Source organism: Hippoglossus stenolepis, chromosome 22, assembly GCF_022539355.2.
Source record: "Hippoglossus stenolepis isolate QCI-W04-F060 chromosome 22, HSTE1.2, whole genome shotgun sequence".
Classification (NCBI taxonomy): domain Eukaryota; kingdom Metazoa; phylum Chordata; class Actinopteri; order Pleuronectiformes; family Pleuronectidae; genus Hippoglossus; species Hippoglossus stenolepis.
Window position 1 is genome coordinate 5339647 of NC_061504.1, and position 24289 is coordinate 5363935.

The 24289-nt window shown below is 42.3% G+C and overlaps 2 protein-coding genes and 1 non-coding gene across 4 annotated transcripts in view; 2 read left to right on the forward strand and 1 right to left on the reverse strand.

The window, feature by feature from the left end:
• The window catches only part of LOC118101652 (anoctamin-4), a 44291-nt gene extending 32339 nt beyond the window's left edge, over positions 1-11952 (reverse strand). The window contains exons 1-3 of the mRNA XM_047338583.1: positions 11512-11952; positions 8903-8977; positions 1192-1416 (exon numbers count right to left, since the gene is read on the reverse strand). Of these exons, the coding sequence (XP_047194539.1) occupies positions 1192-1416; positions 8903-8977; positions 11512-11740 (529 nt within the window). The 5' untranslated portion in view covers positions 11741-11952. The remainder of the gene's footprint in view (positions 1-1191; positions 1417-8902; positions 8978-11511) is intronic.
• Positions 652-12606, forward strand: LOC118101984. Of its 2 annotated transcripts, none has more exons than XR_007032342.1 (4): positions 652-745; positions 1209-1455; positions 9795-9874; positions 11401-12606. It is a non-coding gene; the product is annotated as an uncharacterized LOC118101984 (transcript). The 2 variants fall into 2 exon arrangements; XR_007032343.1 differs by lacking the exon at positions 11401-12606 and adding an exon at positions 10543-11378.
• Positions 12607-15318: 2712 nt separating this feature from the next.
• The window catches only part of LOC124851046 (eukaryotic translation initiation factor 4 gamma 3-like), a 35571-nt gene continuing 26600 nt past the window's right edge, over positions 15319-24289 (forward strand). The window contains 10 exon segments of the mRNA XM_047338667.1: positions 15319-15414; positions 15507-15683; positions 17005-17116; positions 17296-17456; positions 18097-18195; positions 19532-19708; positions 20151-20262; positions 20636-21391; positions 22339-23109; positions 23418-23506. Coding sequence (XP_047194623.1) covers positions 15319-15414; positions 15507-15683; positions 17005-17116; positions 17296-17456; positions 18097-18195; positions 19532-19708; positions 20151-20262; positions 20636-21391; positions 22339-23109; positions 23418-23506 — 2550 coding nt within the window.

The following is a 24289-nucleotide window of genomic DNA, read 5'->3' on the forward strand; positions in this document are numbered from 1 at the left end:
ATTGTGATTGATGAATATGGGCTATGCAAATAAAATTTGATTTGATTTAAATTGTATAACTATTTATTATAATTTATTACTGACATGCCTATATGTCAGTTAAAATATGTATTGGTCAGTGTAGTCATTCCTCATGTCGCTGCTGGGTCTGAGGAGAAGCCTTTATAAACCAGATTCAATGGAAGTGATGGGACACAAAAGCCATAGTTGTAAAAAAAACATTTCTTAGTTATGGCTGATATGAAGCTTCAGCAGTTTCGCGTGAAACAAATTCATCTCCCAGTGTTCAAGTCTTTAACTTAACTCTACTGCAGCTCAGTAAAGATACACAATCTACAACAAGTGTTCCCCACTGAAAGGGATAGCTCACCGAAGAAAATTCTAAGTCACTCATTATCTACTCACCACTATGCTGATGGAGGGGGTCTGGTCATCTGGACCAGTGCGGACATGAGAATGACTCGTGAGTATTGTTTTCACGTAAAATACTCTATTGATTCGTTTCAGAGTAACTGTTTTTTGAGAATATTAACTCTGCCTAAGGCTTATTGTCGAGGCAAAATGACGAACTTTGCCTAAGAAAAACTTCAAGTCCCATAATGCACCACCAGCAGGCCAGTGCAGGCTGCTCATTAGGACTTGAGTTGGAACACCTGTGGATGAGGACCCTCAGCAAACGTCTCAGCAGAGAGAGAGAGAAGCAGGAGAGAGGATTCAGATCATGGTACAACCAAAGAAGCCACTGGTACTGTGACAAGATTTTTATTTTGATGATTTAATATTGGAAGCGCTGCTATCGTCATGAATGTTAGGATGTCTTGTTTGACGAATTGTGAAATAAGAACCAGCAGCACACAGCACACAGGCACAGCATACAGGCTGCAGGCATACAAGTTTGGCTTTTTGTTTAGGTGTACTTAGTTATTTGTTCAATTTATATAGGTGTTTGAATACTGTTTACATTCATTCATTCATTCATTCAGAGTTGTCCCGTGCGTCCTTTGGGGGTAATGTACCAGGCCATTGCAAGTTGGGCAGGAGTTGAAGGAAAAAAACCTAGGAACTTGACACTTATTGGAAAATATGCATTTCAATCACTCCGAGCTGATCTGGGTTTTACAAATGGAAACATTAGTCTGCTGCTCCTGATGCCTCTCGTTTAAAAAATGTATTTCACTAAACTTCACGTACTTGTGCTGCTGTCGCAGAGCGTCTCCTGGCTCGCACTGAAGGTGGGCAGGGGGGTGATGGACAGTGACGCCGGGCAGGACACTGGCTCGGGATGCTCGCCGATGGGCGGGATGGCGGTGGCCTCGGAGTGAACGCAGTCCGGACTGGGAAGATTGGGACCACTCGGTGGGAAAGGACTCTTCCAGTGGGAGAACCCGATAGCCACTTGACCGCCGAGCTCAAACCCTGCAAACGCACCGCAATCAGAGCAAAGGAATGTGTGAGGTATGTTAGAAAACGAACACACATTTTTCAAGTGTCAAAAGAGTAATAACATTAACATGTATGACACACTAAAGCATCAAATATTTTCATTTGTGAAACTGAGCTATACATATGTTGGTATTTTTGCAAAAAACAAGAACAAACACCATTAATCAATTGTCAAAATTGTTAAAAAATAATCAATTAGATTAATTATTTTAGCTCTAAAGGGAAACATAACACCAACAACTACGTCTTCTCTATTGTACTTGATAGGGTTAAATATGGGATTTTTCTTGTATTTACAAACACAACTCTGTCTCTTTATGATGCTGGGAGACAAGAAACAGTCAAAAGTATGACTGTAAAGTATTTACCAATGTTGCCCTCTAGTGGTAAAGGCTGTCAACAGCATAAAGAAATCCAACTGAAGGTAAGGTGAGGTCATTGCCCAATATTTTATTGATCGTACACACAGAACAGGATTTGCTTAACAACACAACAAATGTTATGTAACTCATGAAACACAAACAAACTCATCTCATCTCATATTTAGCAGGAAGAAATATACAAGCTGTCGAGAGAAAAGCATATATTTTAAACTAAATTACAGCTTTTAATCCCATGTTTTTGTTTCAGTATGAAGGAATAAAACAGTAAATCTGAAATGATTGATAGAGTAAGTGAAAGAGAATCTCGACAGATATTTAATATCCTTCTTTATTCAAACCGTCATTGATACGGAGAGACAAGACATTTTTAAATTTTACTTTGTTAATAGTATTCAATTTTCAGGAGGGGTTTTGTGTTGAGACCGGTCAGATACATCCGATGGCTGACTTAAGAAGCCTTGTGTTTCCCCATTTCAGCTGCCAGAATATTACGTTTATATTTGTTTCGTTACTGCAAGTTTCTGGTCTTCGTTCCCGTGTTCTGCCTGAGTTACCTGTGTTTCTACATTATGAGAGTGTTGGACTTCTGCCTGTTCTCCTCTGGATTAGTTTGCTTCCCTGGTTTTATTTGCCCGAACGCTCCATTAGACTTTGTTCATTTTTTTGTCGGTTCTTCTTAAAGGCAGTTGACTTTGTTGATTGCAGGTTTTCTCTTGGTTCTCTATAGGATTCTGTCACATCATAAGCATTTAACCTTCTAAAAAATGCTGTGCGAGTGAAATAGTTTGGAATCCTTTAAATCGTAGGTGACGTAAATCATCTACAATTATACTGAGTGGGTCTAAGGAAAACACCCCACCCTCCCATCCACCCACACACACACCTCCTGGTTTCCCGTGAAACACAAAGCCCAGCAGATTTCGGAGGCACATCAGCAAAGAACAAACACGGCCCAATCAATAGCAGAGTAGAGGAACGTCTGGCTGTCTCTGAGCCTCACACCACACATTCAGCTGAGGAAGATGAGGGACGAGCTTCATCTGAGCTTCACATCTCATCTCTGCTGTTTTACTGCCTTCAATTCCCTAAAAAGAATAAAGGGGTTTTCACACCGCGGGGGTGCAGGCGCGTTAGGCTGGGCGTCCCCTGGAATAATGTTAGTGCTCAAGTCAGCACTTGCAAAAACTGGAGCAGTGAGATCTTTATTGTCCCAGAGGGGAATTTGTCTAGTACAACACTTTTTAACAAGATAAATCTTCTCTCTCTCTCTCTCTCTCTCTCTCTTTCTCTCTTTCAAGTGTGTGAAAGTTTGCAAACAAAAACAGTCAAGGAGTAAATTCCATACAAAATTCTCAGTTTTTACTCCTTTACAAAATAGAGACCTCTCCAATTTACAAAAATATCTGTGCATAAACATTAATGAAGATTTGACAGATTTGAAGTGTCCTTTAGGCGTGCTCCGTCTCCAGCGGTATAGCGAAGGAAATTTTATTCAAATGTTGCTAAACGATGACTGGTGCTCAGAAACGTGTCGCATTGCAATTTCCCAAATGACTCACTTCAACCAACTGTTTCATCTTTGGCAAGGAACGTTGTGTTAATGTAGGACTCTATCAAGCTGATTGAGGAAAAAAGGTTCTCATTAAACTGATTGGTCGGCAGCCCATAAAATTATAACAAACATTCATTCTTGATGGACGCTTACAAGGCTGGAGGATTTTAGACTTCCAGAAAAGATCAAATGAAACAAGGCCTATTTGGTTAAGAGTCATTTTGTAACTCTGAAGTCAGTGGTTTGTACTGAAACTCTGTCCAGGTAGGTAGAGTATGAAACAATTCAAAAAAGACATTAAATAACTTAGCCACATTCAATCAATTTCAATTCAATTTTATTTGTATAGCCCAAAATATACATTATCTCAAGGCACTTTACATAGAAGTTCAAGACCTTACATTGAGCCAACAATCCCCAACCTCCAATGAAAGTGACCTGAAATGGCAGGTTGGGGGGGGGGTGGAGGTGGTAATCAACACCTGGCATCCATCCGGACGACCTCCAAAACTCACGGTGTGCAGCCGTTCAGGACGTAGTGTGTTCTAAGCGATATCTGTGTCGCAGTCATCAGAAAAATGTGCCCACGTGGCTCTCTGAGGAGAGCGAGGCCCAGATATGTCGCACCTTCACTTCCCCGCGCCTTCGGAGGTAAGAAAACAAACGCAGGTGCAGGTATCTGGGCCACACGTGTGACGAGTCTGAGGGGAGTTTCAAGAGTAATCACACAGGGAGACCGGTGGAAGACCTTCATGTGCAGGGAAGGATGGCATTATGGGAAAATAAACTGAGTGTTAAAGGGGACATAGCATGCAAATTCCACTTTTAGTGCTTCTACACGTTAATGTGGGTATCTGGCATGTCTACCAACCCAAAAACACTTGCGCGTTTTGTTATGGTTCCTCTAAGTCAGAAACGTCATGCTTGAGCGACTCGATTGAGCTTCCTGGGTTTTGTGTCGTAACAAGGCACTGGAATCTCCCTACATGGTCCACCCCCCACCTCATCCTCCCCCGTCCCCCCATACTCGTTATGCCAGGTTTACACCGGAGGCTGCGAGGCAGCGCAGCGCCGTTCCCAAGCGCGCAGCCGGGCTGTTCACACGGGACGAGCATTTATCCGCGCTGGTAAGCCCGCAATTCACTCACATGTGGCATTTGTCTGGATCGTTGGGACTGGGAGGCTGCAGCAGCTGCTCGCGCGCGTCCGCTCGCAACCGCTCGCTCTCCCATGCGTGAGCTGGAATTTGTGTCAACGCCACACAGCCAGCAGTGTGGAAGACTTCCGCAGTGTTCAGCACTACTGTAACACCGGCACAAAGACACCGAGCCCCCCCACTCGTTACGCCGGGTTACACCGGACGCGGAAGCGCCGCTGCGAGGCAGCGCAGCGGCGTTCTCAAGCGCGCAGCCGCCTGGCTGTTCACACGGGACGTGCATTTCTCCGCTGGTCAGCCCCATAGACTGTATATATAAGGTCGATTCTGCTTTCTCCGCTTGTTGTTGTACCCGTTGAATGTCGGGGTTCGGGGGTAAATGATGGTCTTCATAGCCCCCCCCACCCTCTCTTTCTCTCTCGGTCTGTCTGCTTGTGTGCTTGTAGTGGATCGGCAGAGGGGGACATTTATTTATGTGATTGAGAAAATTAAAACTCCAGGACAACAGAAGGGGAATACAAAGTATGGGATGCATATTTGATAATTTATATCATATAAAATATGTAATTTATATCGTTTAAAATCATGAGGGGGGAGGGGGGAGCTGGCTCACTAGCATTTAAAGGAACAGGCACTCAAAACAGGTCACTCTGTGGAGGGCTGTTTTATACAGGGTAAAAAGGGTGCTGTTTTATATGATCCTTGTGGTATTTTGACCAAAGTATGTTACAGACATTTCATTAAGACCCCAAGGAACCATATCAACTTGTGGTAAAATGGGCATGCTATGTCCCCTTTAAATGTTTCCACCGGGTTTATAAGTCTGAGTGTGTTTGAAACAATGAATGTGATCCAGGCATTCTGTGCTGCTGTAGCGTCCCTGCAGTGAAATACTACACTTAGCGATTAGATGTGCTTCAAAAGATGGTGTTACTCTTCAAGGTCATGAGAGAATAAATACCTCAAACTAATACAGTTATCACGTTTTATGACCTTTGTGTCTCCAGAGACAATAATGAATGTGTATCCCACTTTTTTATGCAGCCTTTTATGAGCATGAGCTGACATTGTCATGCCTGCAGTCGCACTATGGTACAGAAGGAGGGTGCTGATCTCCTAAAGCTTAAAGCAAGAATTGGTGATCCTGGAAAAGTTATAGCAAGAGGAGGCTACATTTTGAAAATATGCAATGGATACATCCCACCCTCTCCCATCGTCCTCTCGTCAAGGCCACGCCCCCCAAAGCACATGAACATGCCAGAAGCCGATGCGCTCGCTAACTTCGTCTTTGCTGCAGTGGTGTATTTCTCTCTGGCTTGTAAAGACTCCTTCATGGGCAGGCAGGCAGATCGATTAGTGACAGAGAGGCATGACGACCATTCGTTTCATTCATTCAGAACGGTCGTGTTAATTACAGTCCTTCAGGGGACCGGCTTTTTTTTTTTCTTTTTTCACACAGCTTTATTTATAAATGTCTATCAGGGCGAGAAGAGGATTTCAACAAATAAGATGTTTCAGAAACAAATTACCAACCAGAGCTTCAAGTAATCATAGTGTCTGGTTTCTGTAAATGGACGATGAAGTGAAAGCTTTATAGAAAAACAATCATGCATTGTGCTCGCCAGCATTCTGAATGGGGGCTTGATTTGGATTTAAAAAACACGTGATATTAATAACTGCTGACAAATCAGTCCTCTGCAATGATGAACTGGTCCATATCAGCAGATGTGAAGAAAAACAGTAGGTTGTTGGCTGAGAAAATGAAGTCGTCACAGAAAGACTCTTGGTCAGAACCCCTTGGTGTCACTTTTTAATAAACTGGATAAGCATCTGTATGAGATGTGTCGGGAGTGAGATATCGCTTCTGCTGGCAGCGTTAGGTCTCTTTGGTTCCTGGGTCTCATTTAGTCATCTCAATTATTTATTCCCTCTTGCAAAATGACATTCTTCACAGGACTGTATTTACTGTAGCAACAAAGTTACCATCATTTACAAGAGAAATGTGCAGGAGTGATTTCAGCGGTGTAGGTGCTGCAGTGCAGTGTGACACATTAAGACAGAGAGAGCTAGTAGGTGATTTTTTTTTCTTTGAGGGAAACTAAGACGTCTATAAAAGTTGACGATAAATGTCTGTTTTATATAAAGTCCAAAGCTCCCTTGATATTCTTTTGTAATTCAGACAATAAATCTGATAAATCAAGAAGCACAATATCAGCACAACCCTAATAAGTTTTCCTGAAACATGAATTTAATCATTTCCAAAAATACAGAAACAGAACAATTAAGCATATGTCTCCTGACAATGTATCTTGACTTATTATAAAATAAGAGAATTCAGAGTAAAAACAGGCCTATAGATTGAGCTCAGATGTATGAATGTGCAGCAGTTATCTGTCAGTGCTGCACACATTTGGGTGCATCTGATAGTTTTCCATGTCATCCTTCACATTAATCCCTGCCACGGGATGGAGATTAGCTCCGTCCATCAGCTGCACAGCTGCAGTAAATTCCGACTACATTGAGAGACGGTGGAATTAATGGACGATTATAATCGATTAGGACTTTTAAGAACCTACAGTGATGCTGACTAGTATTTTCCTCTAAAACAAAGGCCGGGGCTTTTAAAGCACACGAGGCCCACTAAGTCTGCTTGATCTCAAGGTGCAGGGCAACACTATAGATTGTTTCTCTTTGTAAAACCAAGAGGGTGAATCTCAACGGTCCAAAACTCTCCCTCAGCACTTCATTAGTTTTATTTATTTATTTATTAAGCACAGCGAGAGGAGAGGAACACCTGCATGCAGCATGCAGCAGCAGCATAGTGGCCTGAGCTGAACCCAAACTCTTCACTGTCACAGCCTCCAGCCTCCCTCACTAACCCGGCTCCGCTGGGATATTCATCGAAAACATTTCACAGGGCGACATCTGAATACTGCAAATGGCAGGAGGCTGCAGTTTTGTGACAGACAGTAAAGTTATTTCAGACAGCTGCGTCAACAATGCATTATTTGCTGTCTGAAACCCCTGATATACAAATAAAGTTTGATGTCAGGGGAAATCTTTAATTTCCTTACTGCTTAGCAAATCTTAGCTTGTAGTCCCCCTCCTGGCCTGCTGTTGGAAAGCTTATCATTCATACAGCAGCAAACTACTCAGCAGGAAGATCTCTACAATGTTACACACACACACACACACACACACACACAACTTAGTGGAAGGATAACATTGCTAGATAGGGTGTTTTTAAACATTCTCACCTTTTCCCCAGGGAATTATTCATGCATCTTGATAAATCGAGCACTTTTAGGGAACTGGTTTCTATGAGTGTGTAGAATGTGCTCTACTGAGTGGCATCCTTATCAAACCCTGGCAGCCACATTACCACAACTTGACTGCCAACAGTTTGGTCAGCAATTCAGGTGTGCTACATTAGCTGCTACATTAGCTCGTGTTGTAACCTGGAGCCTCAAGCAGAAATGAGGACAGACCACAGACATCTGGTAATAAGCTCAGTTCTTTTCAGATCTGCACATCTAGATTTTGTTTTATTTTATAACCTGAAGTCTTCTGTCCCAAACGACACTGTCTAAAGCTGCTCGAGACGATTTGTCAGACTTTGAGCAGTTTCTTCTGCAGCCGCAAAGGGCTTTACTTCTGTCGCTCAGGCAGAGAACACTCTGGTGCTCCCCCCCAACACAGACTGTGGAGTGTAAAGTTGGAGGAGGTCCTCTTAAGAGCTGCCCTGTGGATATTTTTGTTGGCATGCAGGGGTAATATCCTGTAGTTCTTGATGCCTTGTTTGCATCCTCGAGGTTTAACAAATCGCTCAAAGGATTTTCCACCGATAAAACATTTGCAAAGAATAAATATAAAGTACTACAAATTGTTAGTTTACTGTCTTGCTCTTCCCTGCAGTTGCATCCTATGTTTCTTGGCACTTTACTGAAATCTTATTTCGGTGGATGCTTTTATGCAAATTGACTCACAAGTGATTGTAAACACTCTTCAGTGCAGTGAGAGACCACTAGTTATGATCAATAAAACAAAGTGCAGAAGATCATATAAGTGGTTGTTGGACATAGAGGTGTTAGAGGTGTTGGCTGCTCTCATGAGTCTTCAAGAGGTTCTTACATTTAGAGAGAGATGCTCCTGCTCTGATTGGATTTGTTGGCACATTCCATCATCGGGAAAATGTAAACTGAGATTGTCTTGTGTGTAGGGATGGCAACGCCAAATCATGCTGGATGGGATTTTCAAAGTATTAGCTACAAAATGATATTGTCCACATATTAGAAAATATTAAAACATGCAAAGCATTTTTCTTCTTTAACAGAGAAGCGTATTAGTTATGCAACAAAGTACACTTACCAATGGTGATCTGACTGACACAGCTGTAGAAGGTTCCAGAAGAGACATTGTAGCTGCTGCTGCTGGGCTCACGGTCTGTGAGAGGAACAGAGATCACACGTAGTTTAGTCTTCCATCCAAAGCATTGTTTTTTTTTAACATGGGTGACCAGTAAAACACTACACAACCATTGCTTTTATAGTAGATGAATATGGAAACAACTTTATCCCACAGTGGCATGTATTCTATAGTTCTGAGTGTGTTCACTGAACCACTGAGCCTTGCTCTGTTCCTGAGAGCTTGAGTAAAAGTACGACCCTGCAGCATTACAAGAGTGAAACTCCTAATCCTGCAATGTCAGTGGCCTGCTCCACACATTGAACTACACAGGGAGAAAACCCTTGACCTTGGCAGAGCTAGGGGAGTAAAATCCATGACTCTGGCAGCTTTAGTTCCTTAGTCTACCAATTTATATGGAGAGGGAACAGAGTCATCCACTGTGGTAGGACACTATGAATGAAATTCATGACACTTGAAGTGGGATTGGAATTAGCCTATAAGCCTGGAAGATTTGCAGGAAGAAAACCATCATTAACCCTGATAAAGATGAGATTATGCACTTAAACCTATATGAGTTTCTCGGCAAGTTAATAGTGTGGCCTCCTCTTAGACTGCAGCTCTGATGACTGTTTACCTACCTATGATGGTTAACTTTACTGCTGCAGACACTATAAAATAGCACTGGTATACCTGTACACCTGCAGTCGCCTACTTATAAAGCAGACACAAAGCATTTTAGCTCTGTTTTGGCCTCCACCTGCACTATTCCTCAAGGGATGAATCTGACTTTGTAGCTGCTAAATAGACAACTATGTTCACCAGCTAGTTGCTAACTTTGTCATTTGGTGTTTAGCAGGTACCAGCTTTGTCAGCGCTGTTTTGCTGCTTTGACTGAAAACTGTGCAGCTTTAAGATATCTACTTCTGACCTGAGGTAAGGTCTGAGTTTATAGCATCTGCAATTCAAATTAAAAGGTCGGGGTGTAGGATTTAGTAGCATCTATTGGTGAGGTAGCAGATTGCAGACAACTGGATTACCCCTTCCCCTCCAAAAATGAAGGAGAGCCTCTGGTATCCCCCCTAAATATGTGAAAGGCCTTTTCTAGAGGGTCTCATTCTAATAAAAACACAACGATTCTTAGTTTCAGGTGATTATGCACTATGAAAACATAATTCTGAATATTATATTCCATTTAATTTCTGTCAAAAGAATCCCTTTTAAATTCGATACACTGGTAATTTAATGTCGCACATCACTTTATTTGACAGGATCAAGCTATAACTAGAGTTAAAAAGTATTGAAGTACAAGAATTACTTGATGAGGAACATTGGTTTGTATGTTCCATGGTCAATTAATAAAATAACCTTGACACTGGAAGTTAAAGGCCTAATTTAGAACTCATAGTTATCTGGGGATTTGGAGGTTAAATCATTTTTCCTCTGTCAGCAGAGGAAAAGACTCTGTGGCACTGCAGCCAGGTACCACCTCACATTACTTTATCTCACTGAGAAGTGAATACAAACGTTTCTGCTTGTTTAGCCATTTGAGAAACTCGTATATAGAAAACTCATTTCCTTATTCTCCAATCTAACACCTACAGCTGCAGCAGGGAAGAGCAACGGCAGCAGCACAGACATTCATCACTGACTGGGAGTCTTTTCAGCTCAGGCGCTTGTATTCGCTTACATGTTTGGAGATAAAGCTGCGGGAGGTATCATTTATTACCAAAGCTGTGGGAAGTCAGCACGGGGACTTAACAAATCGTATCTGCCACAGAGCTGCTTCCAGTGACATTCATAATTCATCATCAGATGGTGCTTTACATTGAGCTACACATTTTGTTAGGCTGTTGTACGAGTATCATATTGACGTCAATATCTACTTTGTGAACTATAGCAGCTTTTTTTTAAACTATCATCCAGTAGTGAAACAGTCTTAAAGGAGTGTAACTTCCCAGGCTGATGGATTAACTACTGTTATTGTGAGCATCAGATAAGACATACAGTTCTGTACTCTAATTAAGACTTGTGAGTGCAAGTGTGTGTGTGTGTGTGTGTCCTAAACACAGACTGAGATCATGCAATTAAGAGTGTTAAACTTAATAATCTATTGTTTTATTCTACTCTATAATATATTATGAGACTGTTGTCTTGGAGCAAGTTGGCACGTTAATTAACTTCTGGATTAATGAAGACTTATCACATCTTACAATGTACAGATTCTAACAACAACAGTTATTACAATACTAATAGGACCATTGTGACTGTTCAAGTGGCTCACACTCCTATAAGAAAATTAACAATTACTGACATAAATGTATCACCTTAATGCTTGGGTATCTAATGTTCCCTGCACTCCTTATCAAAAGCTCAGACTCAAATGTTTGTGTAAATGTGCTATAAAAGTCTTGGAGGGAATGTGATGTTCCACTAATTATTTATGTGACTTTGTTGTTCAGTGGAGCACCACACCCTCGCTTTACACTGACCGTGAGGGGAATTGATCGGATAAATCGATTAAACACGAGGAATATGTGCATTTTGCTGGTTCGATGCTGTGATGCCTTTACCTGCGGATCCGGAGGAGAGGCGCGTGGCGATGGCGCTTCGAGGACTCCGCGGACTCCCGGGACAAGCCCGCACCAGCTCGTCCTGACACTGCACACAGATCACCTGGCTCTCCTGGGTCTCCCCGACCTTGCTGCTGCAGCCTATGTGCTCGGCCCCGGCCTGGATCCTCATCCCTGCGCTGATCTGACGGACCAGTCGCATGTCAGCTCCCGCCTCATGCTCCAGCATCCTCCTCACGGGCGGCCACACGCATTACGCACGACCCCGGCGTGCGGAGGCAACAACAACTTCTCCTGGCACCTGGCTGCAGCTTCAGTAACTCCACCCACCGATCTCTCACATCCCAAACAGTCTATGCTCCCACCCAGCGCTGTGTGTTCAGACCTGACTCACATCTGCTCCCCACAGCTGCTCTGCTCCATCGTGTCCGCCTCTCTGGGCTAGTGGAGCCGGTGATGTCGCAGTCTTTTACGCGCGACTGCAGGAGTGGCTGCTCCACTTGCTTCCTGCGATCTCAGTGTTTAGTTCCCGTGGGAAATATTCGTGCTACCAGAAGAAATCATTAAATTAAATCTCTGTTAAGTAAAAAACATAATTGTTTATAGTCCCAAAGGGATTATTTCTGAGATACCAATTTAATGAGAACACTACGAAGTAGCGTTGAGTAGTGGGCCATGAAGACCACATAAATAACATGAAGGACTATACTATAATCTTTGGCTTCAGTTTTTGATAGTGGGAGGAAGTGGAGACGTGTCTTCCATCTTCATATACAGTCGATGTCACTGACTGTACATTGTGGCCAGTGTTTTTCACACACATGGGATACCTTTGACTTAATTCAGTGGGTAAAATATTAATTGTTAGTTATTTTGACAATTCTCCGATAACAAGAACGATACATTCAGATAAATCCATGTCTCAGCTCAGCAATATGACTGGAACTGCCTGGACACTGAGGTCAGGTTCAGGTCAAGATTTATAAAAGCTTAGATCATGAGCAAAGACTCTTAATGTTTAATGTAACATAACGTTTGTGTTTTATAATATGACATCAATTATAATACATGATGATACTGCAAAAAAGGGTAAGAGGCACCATTTACTCGAGATTAAAGAGGCTACAAGTTTTTCTTGTTTCTACTTAGCTAACATTAGTTTTGTACTGATTTCTGATTACGTAAGTACAACATCTGAACCAAATCAGAGCAAGGAAAAGCTAAACTACTGACTCAATATGTACATAATCTGTGGCTTCCAGCCTTCGCAGTACAGAAAACTTGGAGGGAGAAAACTCTCTAGTTGAGGAAAGGCCCTATGTCACAAGGGAAATAGCCCAGATTTGTCGGTTAATAACTCAGCTACTGCAGAAATACTTTATACGGCTCTACATTCTCAAGCAGAGTGTGGACCAGACTCAGCTGACGAAGCCCAATCTATCTCTCAACTTACATGTGTTTAGCTTTATAGGACTTTCCCGAAGTCTAACACTAGACATTTCAAACAAGGACGAGTCTTCAAGGAGTTTTTCTCCGAGGCAGATTCTCCCCTCCAGGATGCCCTTGTTATGTAGTGGACAGATGAAGACAAACACAGCCAGTAAAAGAAAGATGGCACTGTACTGCAGAGGGCAAATGCTGACCTCCCTTCTTTTACAAGCTCTGATCACCAACATGATGGGTGATCAGTCTTCATCTCGTCTCTGGCTGCAGCACAGCACTCTGACCAGTTCAGCAGTGTGTACACTCATGTATCCCTGGCCACACTGAGTTGACACTTGACAGTATTCTGCAGGTTACAGGTTAGCTCCATGAGTCGGTTGAAAATCCAATAGAGCAGGACAGCTCATAATGTTAGCCTACAGTACTTTTTTTTTAAATAAACTGAAAAATAATAAAGTATGAAATGCTCCTTGGCCTGGATGTAACCCTGGATTACTACTCTAGGTATAAGGTTGTTAGCCAGGCATGCTAACATGTACAGATTATACTGTATTAGAAAAGCTAAACTGTTTAATTATTTTTTCTCTTGTGTCTTTAACTTTGGTAAGGCTTAAGAAAACTGACCAACTCCCAAACCAACTGTTTTAACATGATTGGACAGCTGTTGTTCAGGGAAGTCAATCAAACATATGTGAATCTGGAAAGCTGTACTCATTTTCAAATCTATGCTGAAACTAAACCTCTAAATCACCACATCGTCTTTCATTCAGAGATGTCCCCCATCCTCTCCTGTCCCTCGGCTGTCTCACACACACAGTTTAGTTTTAAATTACTGTCAACTCAACATCTTTGTGTTTTTGACAGCTTCTCAGATTACTAAGAAATCAACCAGTTCTCTGAAGCTCAACAATTAGATGGTTTATTGATTATTCAATTGATACAAATTTACTTTTTTTATTATAAATGATTAAAAACTATAATTTGATCTTTTATTTAATCAAAAGATGTAAAAACTAAAAACACTGAACTCAGCTTCTTGAATGTGAAGATTTCCAATGTTCTTATTTTCAACAATTTGTCATTATTGATTATTGATTGTCAGCATTTTAAATTGATTAATCAATTCAGATATTTCTTTGGACTATTTGTTAAACTGCACAGTCGAGCGTCAGATGCATTAACGTTTAGGAGCAGTCAAAATCCATATTGAATTTGAGTTTATTACCACTGATGCACACAGTTAACAAGTGAATACAATCAGAATTTACATGATACAAATATGGACCCTGTCTTGTCCTGTGGAGCTGAGTGATTGATTGATTGATTGATTGAACTGATGAAATCAATCACTGAATAAGTTGCAGCCCTAAAAACAAAGTCCCCCGACTATACACTTACTGCTTTTTCAAGACAGCAACCAAATAAGCACATCAACAATTCTTCAACTGAAAACACAAATAAAGACTTAAAGCCACTTTAAAGAAGCAGACAATGAAAACAGATGCTCATGTCGGGGATTTTCTTTATTAAAAGTGCAGTTACATATTTCACCTTTTCAGCTCAGGAGGTGGAGAAGAAAACAAAGATAGAAAACTGAAACAATGCAGTAATTTTAACACACAGCATGAAAAAGATATTCCACAAAACATACTATAGATGTTTTCACATGGGCAAGTGTACGGGACATGCACCCACACATCATTCTGAAAAACCCAAGAAGAGCTGAAGTTTTGGATTTCATGCCACGTGTTATAAAGGATTTATTTGGATAACCTCTGCAGCGTGGCTAAAGGTAAAGAAAGATGTTAGAATGTTTTATAGAGCCAGGCTGTGACAGAGTCCAGCCTGACAGATGAAAGTTGTATGCACAACACATACCACAGGGTGTGGCGCCCTCTTGTGGTTGTGCATCAGTTTACAGATTGCACTTGTTCTGCAAGGACAAATGTGAAAGCTTCACCCAAGCTTCTGAAGCTTAAAGCAACGAGCGAGTGAGATGCAATATGGGTCCAGCTCAACAAACTTAAACATCAACACAACGACCAATGAGAGGACGTCATAGTGCCGCCTGTCATGAATGACATCAAAGGAATCTAACACCACTGACACTGTGACATTAAAGGAAAATAATTATTTGTCAGTTTGCTTTAATGTCAGTGTCAGTGTCACTAATAGATTCTATTAGTGATAGCAGCACCTACTGCCAAAAGCAGGTAAGCCTCGTTTTAAAACTCGTTTTAATTCAAATATTACATCCACATTTCTGTAAAGTTTAGTGAAGTAATTCAGGGTAATTATGAGTTGTTTATTGAAGTTGTTTATAGGAAGTTTATCCCTCAGAGTGGTTGAAATGTGATGGTCTGAATGGTCTGCAGCAATGATGAGAGTTCAGAGAAATCTGTGGTGCTGGTCCTTTTGTTTAGTTATTTTTCGCTGCTGATTAAACACCGGGGGCTCACCGTGAGAGATGTGTTGGCCAAATGGTGAAGTCGTCTGAAAAACTGAACTTGTGTCTTAATGTCTTCTGTGTTTCTCTCCCTTCTTACCTACAGTTTTTCCAGAGGTTTCTGATACAGACTACGAGGCGTACCATCCTGACAAACACGCCCTCCATACAGCCTGGCTCACAGACTCCTACAGCCGTCTACCCCACTAATCAGCCAATCATGAGGGCCATGGCACCCATGCTTGTCCCTTTCCTGCAGGCTGCACAGTACTACATCCCACAGGTGAAAGAAACACACTGACCTGGTTTCAGTTGATGTTGTTTGCTCTCATTCAGGGGTAGGGGAACCTTTTTTCCTATCAAGGGCCATTTCAATATTTATAACATCCTTCAAGTGCCATTCTAAATTATTGATCACATATCACACTAGCCTTTCTAATGTAATGGCTGGCACTGCCTGCTCTGATGTCAGGTGATGGTGATGGCGACGCTACTTGCAGCTAGTTTTCCAGGTTCGTGTGAGTTTGTTGAGAGGAACTATGTCTTTGCGATAGTCAGTTTTTAAAAGAGCAGCTCACATTAGTAGGCTGGCTCAAACAGAAACACTAACTTCAGTGTATGTCTCCTCAGAATAAGAAAATCCTCAGGCGGAACATATAATTCATCGAGCTTGGGCGGAGGGAGGTTGTTTTACCTATTTTGGAGCTCGTCAATGTTTTGCACCTGAGTTTATGTTGTCAGACTCATGAGCTGGTTCCACATTCAACAGCTTAAGAAATATTCTCCTGAAGGACTTTTTCACACTCTCCAGCATATTTACATGTCATAGCAGACTCTTCCTCTTGCAGGGTAGGAATTTGCAGTATTTGCACACAATGAACAATTTTACACAATGCTCTGCAGTGGCAACAAGGCACTCCCCTATTCTCCTTCTGAATGACAGTGTTTTCTGTTTCATGTTGCATTATGAGGTATTGAGTGTGGACTGATGAGGATTTTAGGTGCAACAACACAAAATGTGAAATGGTGTGAATACAGTGTAATTACACACATAGTCAGAATGTAACATACATGTTAACTGTAGGATTTAAAACTATTTATATGCTTGACTAAAAAGGCACTCAGAGACCTCATACGTCCGCCACGGCTGATTGGCCATTTTCATTCACAAAATCTGGATCAGTATCTGGATCCACACTAGATTTCACCTGTTTATCGATATTACCACTCTACACGTGCATCATTTTTCTATAAAGATCCTTTGAAAGGGAAACCGTTACAGTAAAACAGTGAAAACATAACCTCCTTTGTGGAGGAACTAATCAGCCATCTGGAAAAGTTGGGTGTGGAAAGTACGGAAATTTGAAACTGAAAATGTTTGGGACATCTGCAATTCCTTTATCATTATTTTTATGTATATATCCTTGTTAATAGTTGAATGTGTGGGAAATGTGCTCAAATTAAATCTGTAAAATAAAACTGGAATGTTAAAAGATAAAATCATACCACTGATTGTAAAGGTGCACCATTTTTGTACAATGTTTGTATTTCCCTCGCTGATTATTTTTTGATAATAGGTTTCTCCTTGTCCTCTTTACTTGCAGTATCACCACAGTCAACCCTATGTGGGACCTCCACAGCAGTATTCTGTTCAGCCCCCAGGGTCTGGCACCTTCTATACTGGTCCTGAGCAAGGGGAGTACCCTGCCCCATATCGTGAGTCATTAATCCAACACAGATACACATCCTGCACTATTCCCACATCACATTTTAAAAAATAGTTCACCACACAGTAGCAGAAATACACACTACCTGTCAGCCATATGTGCCACCAGAGCAGAGAGCCTGTCTGTGTTTTACTATAATATCTTTTCTCTTCTCTGAAACTCATTCAGATCCCCTCAGGTACAACCCACTTGTCTCGCCCTTTGTCCCTGCTCCCGTTCCCACAGCTAGCCCACCTTACTACCCAGGACAGACTGTGTACCCCCCATCACCCCCCATCATAGTGCCTACACCACAGCAACCTCCACCAGCCAAGCATGAGAAGAACACAGTGAGTATCTTAGGAGTTCCTGTTGGCCGCTCCAGGAACTACATCCCTGAGTTCAGTTCAGTTCAGTTGTTGACTCGAGTCGAGTTCAGTTGAGTCGAGTTGAATAGATTCGAATTTTCGTCAGTTGAGTCAAGTGGTTCAGTTGAGTTCAATGGTTTATTTCAGTTGAGTTCAGTTGTTTAGTCGAATAGATTTAGTTTCAGTTTAGTTGAACTTTAAGATTTAATTGCTACAATATGTAATGATTATAATGCACAAACTACATTTTCTTACACAAAGCCATAGAATGATTTATTGTTTTGCTTATAATGTCGGCTGATAAGAGCCTTTCATAGACGTATCAGTGTATGATTGTGAAAAGTTTTATTTTACAGAATGAAATATGTAGAAAAGATAATCCATGTTTATATTTTATAGTTTATATTTTTCTTCAAGTTCTATATATTTTCTTGTATTTATGTCTTCTTTTAATTTATAGTTCGTATCCATGTTAAATGGATTTGATGCATCATGCCCCCGTATCAGTTTGTAGCAGTGTGTAACACAGCTGACGGCTCACACACACTTGTGGCAGACTACCTGTCTTTCAAAGACGTGGGTGCTTTAGTGAGGTTTGTTTTTTGTGTCATTGTCCTCCCAGATCCGTATCCGGCACCCCAATCAGGGTGGCAGGGACATCACAGAGGAGATCATGGCAGGGGGTTCAGGTCAACCATCCTCTACCCTCACCCCACCAAAGGTGAGGCTCTCTCTCTCTCTCTCTCTCTCTCTCTCTCTCTCTCTCTCTCTCTCTCTCTCTCTCTCTCTCTCTCTCTCTTTTGGGACGTGTAGGTTGAGGCCATGACTTGTGAAAAAACACTTTTCACTTTATTTTCCATATAGCTGTATGTTAAATTCAATGTACTGTCTTTCATTTTATACTTTCATCCTTCCTGTCACTGTTTCTTATCACTCGCTGTCTCTTACAGTAGATTACCTATGTACTGTGTGTATGCTCCTTCTACAGAATCCACTCAGGTCCGCCATTCCCATTCACTTCTCTCCTTTAAACCTGCAGTGTGGCTCTTTTGTCTCCCCCTGGCAGTGAGAGTAATTACACAAACACTGGCAACATGTGCTGACGACATATGCTTCGTATGTCTCCTTGCCACCAATTGATTTATTTCTTAGACTGCCGCCAGGTTTCTTTAGTTTTATTTATTTTTTGCCCAACAATCACAAAGCTCGCCATTAAACTTAATTAAACATTAGAGTCTCAACTGATTGAAATATGTTCTATAGAAGCCATTGTAGCTGCAGTCTTTACAGCAGCTACAGTTTTATCTTCTACATCGTGAGTGCTCTGTGATCCACGAGAAAAGGCCACATTGCTGCTTGATGAACACAGCCGTGTCACGTGTCACACTTTTAGTACAACTGAAAGGTTGGCTGAGCAGCTCGGGCACAAAAAGAGGTTTTTGCAGCCATTCAGCAGCTTTTATTTTTTAACAGCTGTGGAGTCTGGTGCAGCATTTGTTGAGCTTATCAGAAAATCATCGGAGTTACTCTGAATTAAACGCTGAAACATCAATGGCCATAAAAACCAAAGCACCAAAGTATCTGAACAGGGTTGTGCTCCCTACTTTGTAGATGGTATTTATCTAATTCATGTTTTTTAAATTCAAATATTACATCCACATATCTGTAAAGTTTAGTGAAGTAATTCAGAGTAATTATGAGTTGTTTATTGAAGCATAAAAGGACATTTAAAGGGCTGCATATCTGCCTGAAAATCATTAGGCAGTTTATCCCTCAGAGTGGTTGAAATGTGATGGTCTGAATGGTCTGCAGCAATGATGAGAGTTCAGAGAAATCTGTGGTGCTGGTCCTTTTGTTTAGTTCTTTTTTGCTGCTGATTATACACCGGGGCGGGGGGGGGCTCACTGTGAGAGATGTGTTGGCCAAATGGTGAAGTCGTCTGAAAAACTGAACTTGTTTGTACTTTGGATTAAAGCATGGCAGCCTGCAGAAATGAGTCGGCTGCCTCTGGGATCGTACTTAATGTCGTCTGTGTTTCTCTCCCTTCTTACCTACAGTTTTTCCAGAGGTTTCTGATGAAGACTAAGAGGCGTACCATCCTGACAAACACGCCCTCCATACAGCCTGGCTCACAGACTCCTACAGCCGTCAACCCCACTAATCAGCCAATCATGAGGACCATGGCACCCGTGCCTTTCCCTTCCCCGCAGGCTGCACAGTACTACATCCCACAGGTGAAAGAAACACACTGACCTGGTTTCAGTTGATGTTGTTTGCTCTCATTCAGGGGTAGGGGAACCTTTTTTCCTATCAAGGGCCATTTCAATATTTATAACATCCTTCAAGGGCCATGCTAAATTATTGATCACAAATCACACTAGCCTTTCTAATGTAATGGCTGGCACTGCCTGCTCTGATGTCAGGTGATGGTGATGGCGACGCTACTTGCAGCTAGTTTTCATTCATTCATTTATCATTATTTTTATGTATATATCCTTGTTAATAGTTGAATGTGTGGGAAATGTGCTAAAATTAAATCTGTAAAATAAAACTGGAATGTTAAAAGATAAAATCATACCACTGATTGTAAAGGTGCACCATTTTTGTACAATGTTTGTATTTCCCTCGCTGATTATTTTTTGATAATAGGTTTCTCCTTGTCCTCTTTACTTGCAGTATCACCACAGTCAACCCTATGTGGGACCTCCTCAGCAGTATTCTGTTCAGTCCCCAGGGTCTGGCACCTTCTATACTGGTCCTGGGCAAGGGGAGTACCCTGCCCCATATCGTGAGTCATTATACACACTAATACACACTACCTATCAGCCACATGTGCCACCAGATGGTCCGCCATTCCCATTCACTTCTCTCCTTTAAACCTGCAGTGTGGCTCTTTTGTCTCCCCCTGGCAGTGAGAGTAATTACACAAACACTCGCAACCTCCACAAAAATGTTGACGTAAAACATTTTTTCCCCCTGTCTGGCTTGTTGAGCTTGAAGCTGTCACAGTCACAAAATGTCACAGATTTTTAACAGATTTATATTTTTTATTACATTACATATATGTGAAGAACTATTGAGTATAGTTTGTGATACAAATATTACCTTTTGCTGATTGAATTCTGAAGACATGTATTCATCTGTACTTTTCCTTCTTCCAGATGATGCGCCAAAACTGCAGCCAGTTGTCCAGAAGTCTTCCTCACCTGGGCTTGTGCAGCCTGAAGCCCCCGTGGAGACACCGGAGGCCAACACACCTGAAACTGAGCCCACTCCTCCTGCAAGTGAACCGGAGCTTCCCCTCCCCGCCTCGCTCAGCACCCCTGTCAATCTCCCACTTAAAGCGGCCAACTCGAGTGAAGGGTCAGCCTCTTCTCACTTGTCCTCAGTCGGGGAGCAGAAACCCTCTTTGGCGCCACCTCAGCCTCCCAACACAGACAAGCCTCTCTTAGACGCCCCAAGAACTCTGGCTGCCTTGTCTGTAGCAGCCCCCAAGGGTTTGAACGGCCTTGCTGAGTCCGGGACTGAGCTGGAGACAGCGGCCCATGAGCCTTCTCTTATGCCCCCTGCTGCACTCCAGCCCCAGGCCTCTAGTCCTGCTTACCGAGAAGCCTCCTCTGAAACTTTGCCTTCTGACATGAGGCCACAGATTCCCATTGCTGCTGTGCTGGCCCCTATGGCTCCTGTGGCTGTGGTGCCAGTTACCCTGAGCTCGAGCCCTGCCCCAGCTTTGCCCGTCATGCTTCCCCCTGGCCTTCTGCCTCTAGTGCAGGCCACGACAGAGGCTGACGAGCCGAGCAAATCCATAGACACTAAAGACCTTGTACCCATAGCAGGGACGGAGGCACAAGGTGGCATTACTGACAGCAAGACAGAGTCCCAGCATCAAGCACTCATCAGGAATAGCCCCACAACAGGTACCTTAATTTGCTGCATTTCAGGAACTGTAAAATTCACACATAACACTCAGTTATCAATAAATGTATTCTGCTCTTTGGGATTTTTTTTGGTGACAGGGCAGTCGGCATGAGAGATAATTTTATGAGTCTGCTACTTTCATAATTTTATTTTCCAGACACAAACATACGCTATGTTCAGAACAAATGCTTTGTTTACTTGTCGTAAAAATACTCCACCAAGTTGTGAGTGACTGAAAGTACTTGGGGTCACAGTAGGAAGTTGGTTAGCTCAGATTCTGCTGCAGAGAAATAAGAAGGAATGCAACTCTTAACAATCTAACCAAGGCAGTTTTAATCCCAGAGCTTTTAACATGATATGAGAAACATTTCTCATATTAAAGGAGATATGACCAGTCAAAGTCAGAGTAACCCCCCGAAAAAGTTAACTTGGTTTGCCCATATCTCCATTAATTAGGATCTGTGACATGTCAAATTTCAAATTTAGAAATGTAACGTTAGACCCTCTAGAATGGGTTGAATATTATTTTACTGCTGTGTCATTGCCTCCAATCGCAGACAATGTCATCTTTGGAGCAGCAAAGTTTTTCCCAGAACTCGCTGCACACTGAACACTTTCACTTTCGGTTCACTTACAAAGTGTGATGTCAGCAGGGCTCTCTGAACTTAGGTTGAACCTTTCTAGTACGTTATGTTATCTGTCTTCCTGCTGCGGTTTCACACTCGCAACCTCCTCAAAAATGTTGACGTAAATGTTTTTCCCCTGTCTGGCTTGTTGAACTTGAAGCTGTCACAGTCACAAAATGTCACAGATTTTAAACAGATTGTCTTTTTTATTACATTACATATATGTGAAGAACTATTGAGTATAGTTTGTGATACAAACATTACCTTTTGCTGATTGTATTCTGAAGACATGTATTCATCTGTACTTTTCCTTCTTCCAGATGATGCGCCAAAACTGCAGCCAGTTGTCCAGGAGTCTTCCTCACCTGGGCTTGTGCAGCCTGAAGCCCCCGTGGAGACACCGGAGGCCAACACACCTGAAACTGAGCCCACTCCTCCCGCAAGTGAACCGGAGCTTCCCCTCCCCGCCTCGCTCAGCACCCCTGTCAATCTCCCACTTACAGCGGCCAACTCGAGTGAACGTCCCTCAGCCAGGGAGTCAGCCTCTTCTCACTTGTCCTCAGTCGGGGAGCAGAAACCCTCTTTGGCGCCACCTCAGCCTCCCAACACAGACAGGCCTCTCTTAGACGCCCCAAGAACTCTGGCTGCCTTGTCTGTAGCAGCCCCCAAGGCTTTGAACGGCCTTGCCGAGTCCGGGACTGAACTGGAGACAGCGGCCCATGAGCCTTCTCTTATGCCCCCTGCTGCACTCCAGCCCCAGGCCTCTAGTCCTGCTTACCGAGAAGCCTCCTCTGAAACTTTGCCTTCTGACATAAGGCCACAGGTTCCCATTGCTGCTGCGCTGGCCCCTATGGCTCCTGTGGCTGTGGTGCCAGTTACCCTGAGCTCAAGCCCTGCCCCAGCTTTGCCCATCATGCTTCCCCCTGGCCTTCCGCCTCTAGTGCAGGCCACGACAGAGGCTGACGAGCCGAGCAAATCCATAGACACTGAAGACCTTGTACCCAAAGCAGGGAGGGAGGCACAAGGTGGCATTACTGACAGCAAGACAGAGTCCCAGCATCAAGCACTCATCAGGAATAGCACCACAACAGGTATTTTAATTTGTTGAATTTCAGGAACTGTAAAAGTCACACATAACTCGCGCTTGTGCTTATAGCTGTTTGTTTTACGTTGGTCTGAGATGAAAGAGTTTTAAATCATCAAGGCAATGAAGACATAACAACGTAACCATAAAGCATTTTATATCTGTTTTATGTGTAGAACCGGATGTAAGGTTTCATTATACAGACATTTTTCTTTTCATCGCTGCCTTTTTGGACACAAATTTCACTTCTAAATCCATTGTGGTTCTGCTGTTTACTGACTAACTGCATGTTCCTGCTTCTGTGTTGTCCTGCAGTAAATCAGACGGCTTCTGCGATACCAAAGACCTGGAGGAAACCAAATGAAGGGATCTCTGCTGGAGACGCACCTCAAAAGGAGGATGAGGTAAAAATAAAGACTGGATGAAAAGAGGGGAAGAGGCTTGTAGCTGTGGGAGAATTTTCATACTGACAAATAGGAGGTTTTACAGGCTGTTACATGGCTTCTTGTCTACACAGAACAAACACTATAAAGTTAGTGTACCTAGAGCTGAGCTGCCAAGATGGTTATGTTTTTGTCTGCGTTTGTTTGTTCGATGGTTTGCAGGATTACACTAAATTGCAAAAATATATTTTAGAGAGGTGGGGAATGAACCATGAGAAAAAAAATCCTGGATCTGTCCTCTGATCTGCACCACAATGATGAATTCTTCCATTTTCTTTGATTTTCTTAGAGAATAATTCATGGATCTTATGAAAAACTAAATCGGGCATGTTTAGGCGACTGATATTTACGAGTGTGTGCAATTTTGTGTAGATCCAAATACAAATGCGGATCTAGTGTTTTCATAAGGGGACTGTTGGACCTAATTTCATAGATAACATTTCACAGATAATAGACAAGACCAGACAAACAGTTACTAAGAAAATAATTAACAGGTTATAGTCTATAATGAAAATAATGGTTTAATGTTAGACTAAACTAAACTTAAAATAGCCCTCCACATTGTAGAGAGAAAAACATTTAAGTCCATACACGAAAACAGACTTACCTTTGGATACCTGACAGGGATTACTGTAAAATAGTTGTCTTTGCACTTTAAATCCCCCTCAAGACATAGTACTATATGACAGCAGCCGTTGAGCTGTTGGGAATTCATTATCTTGCGAATTGATTGAAAAAAAAAAG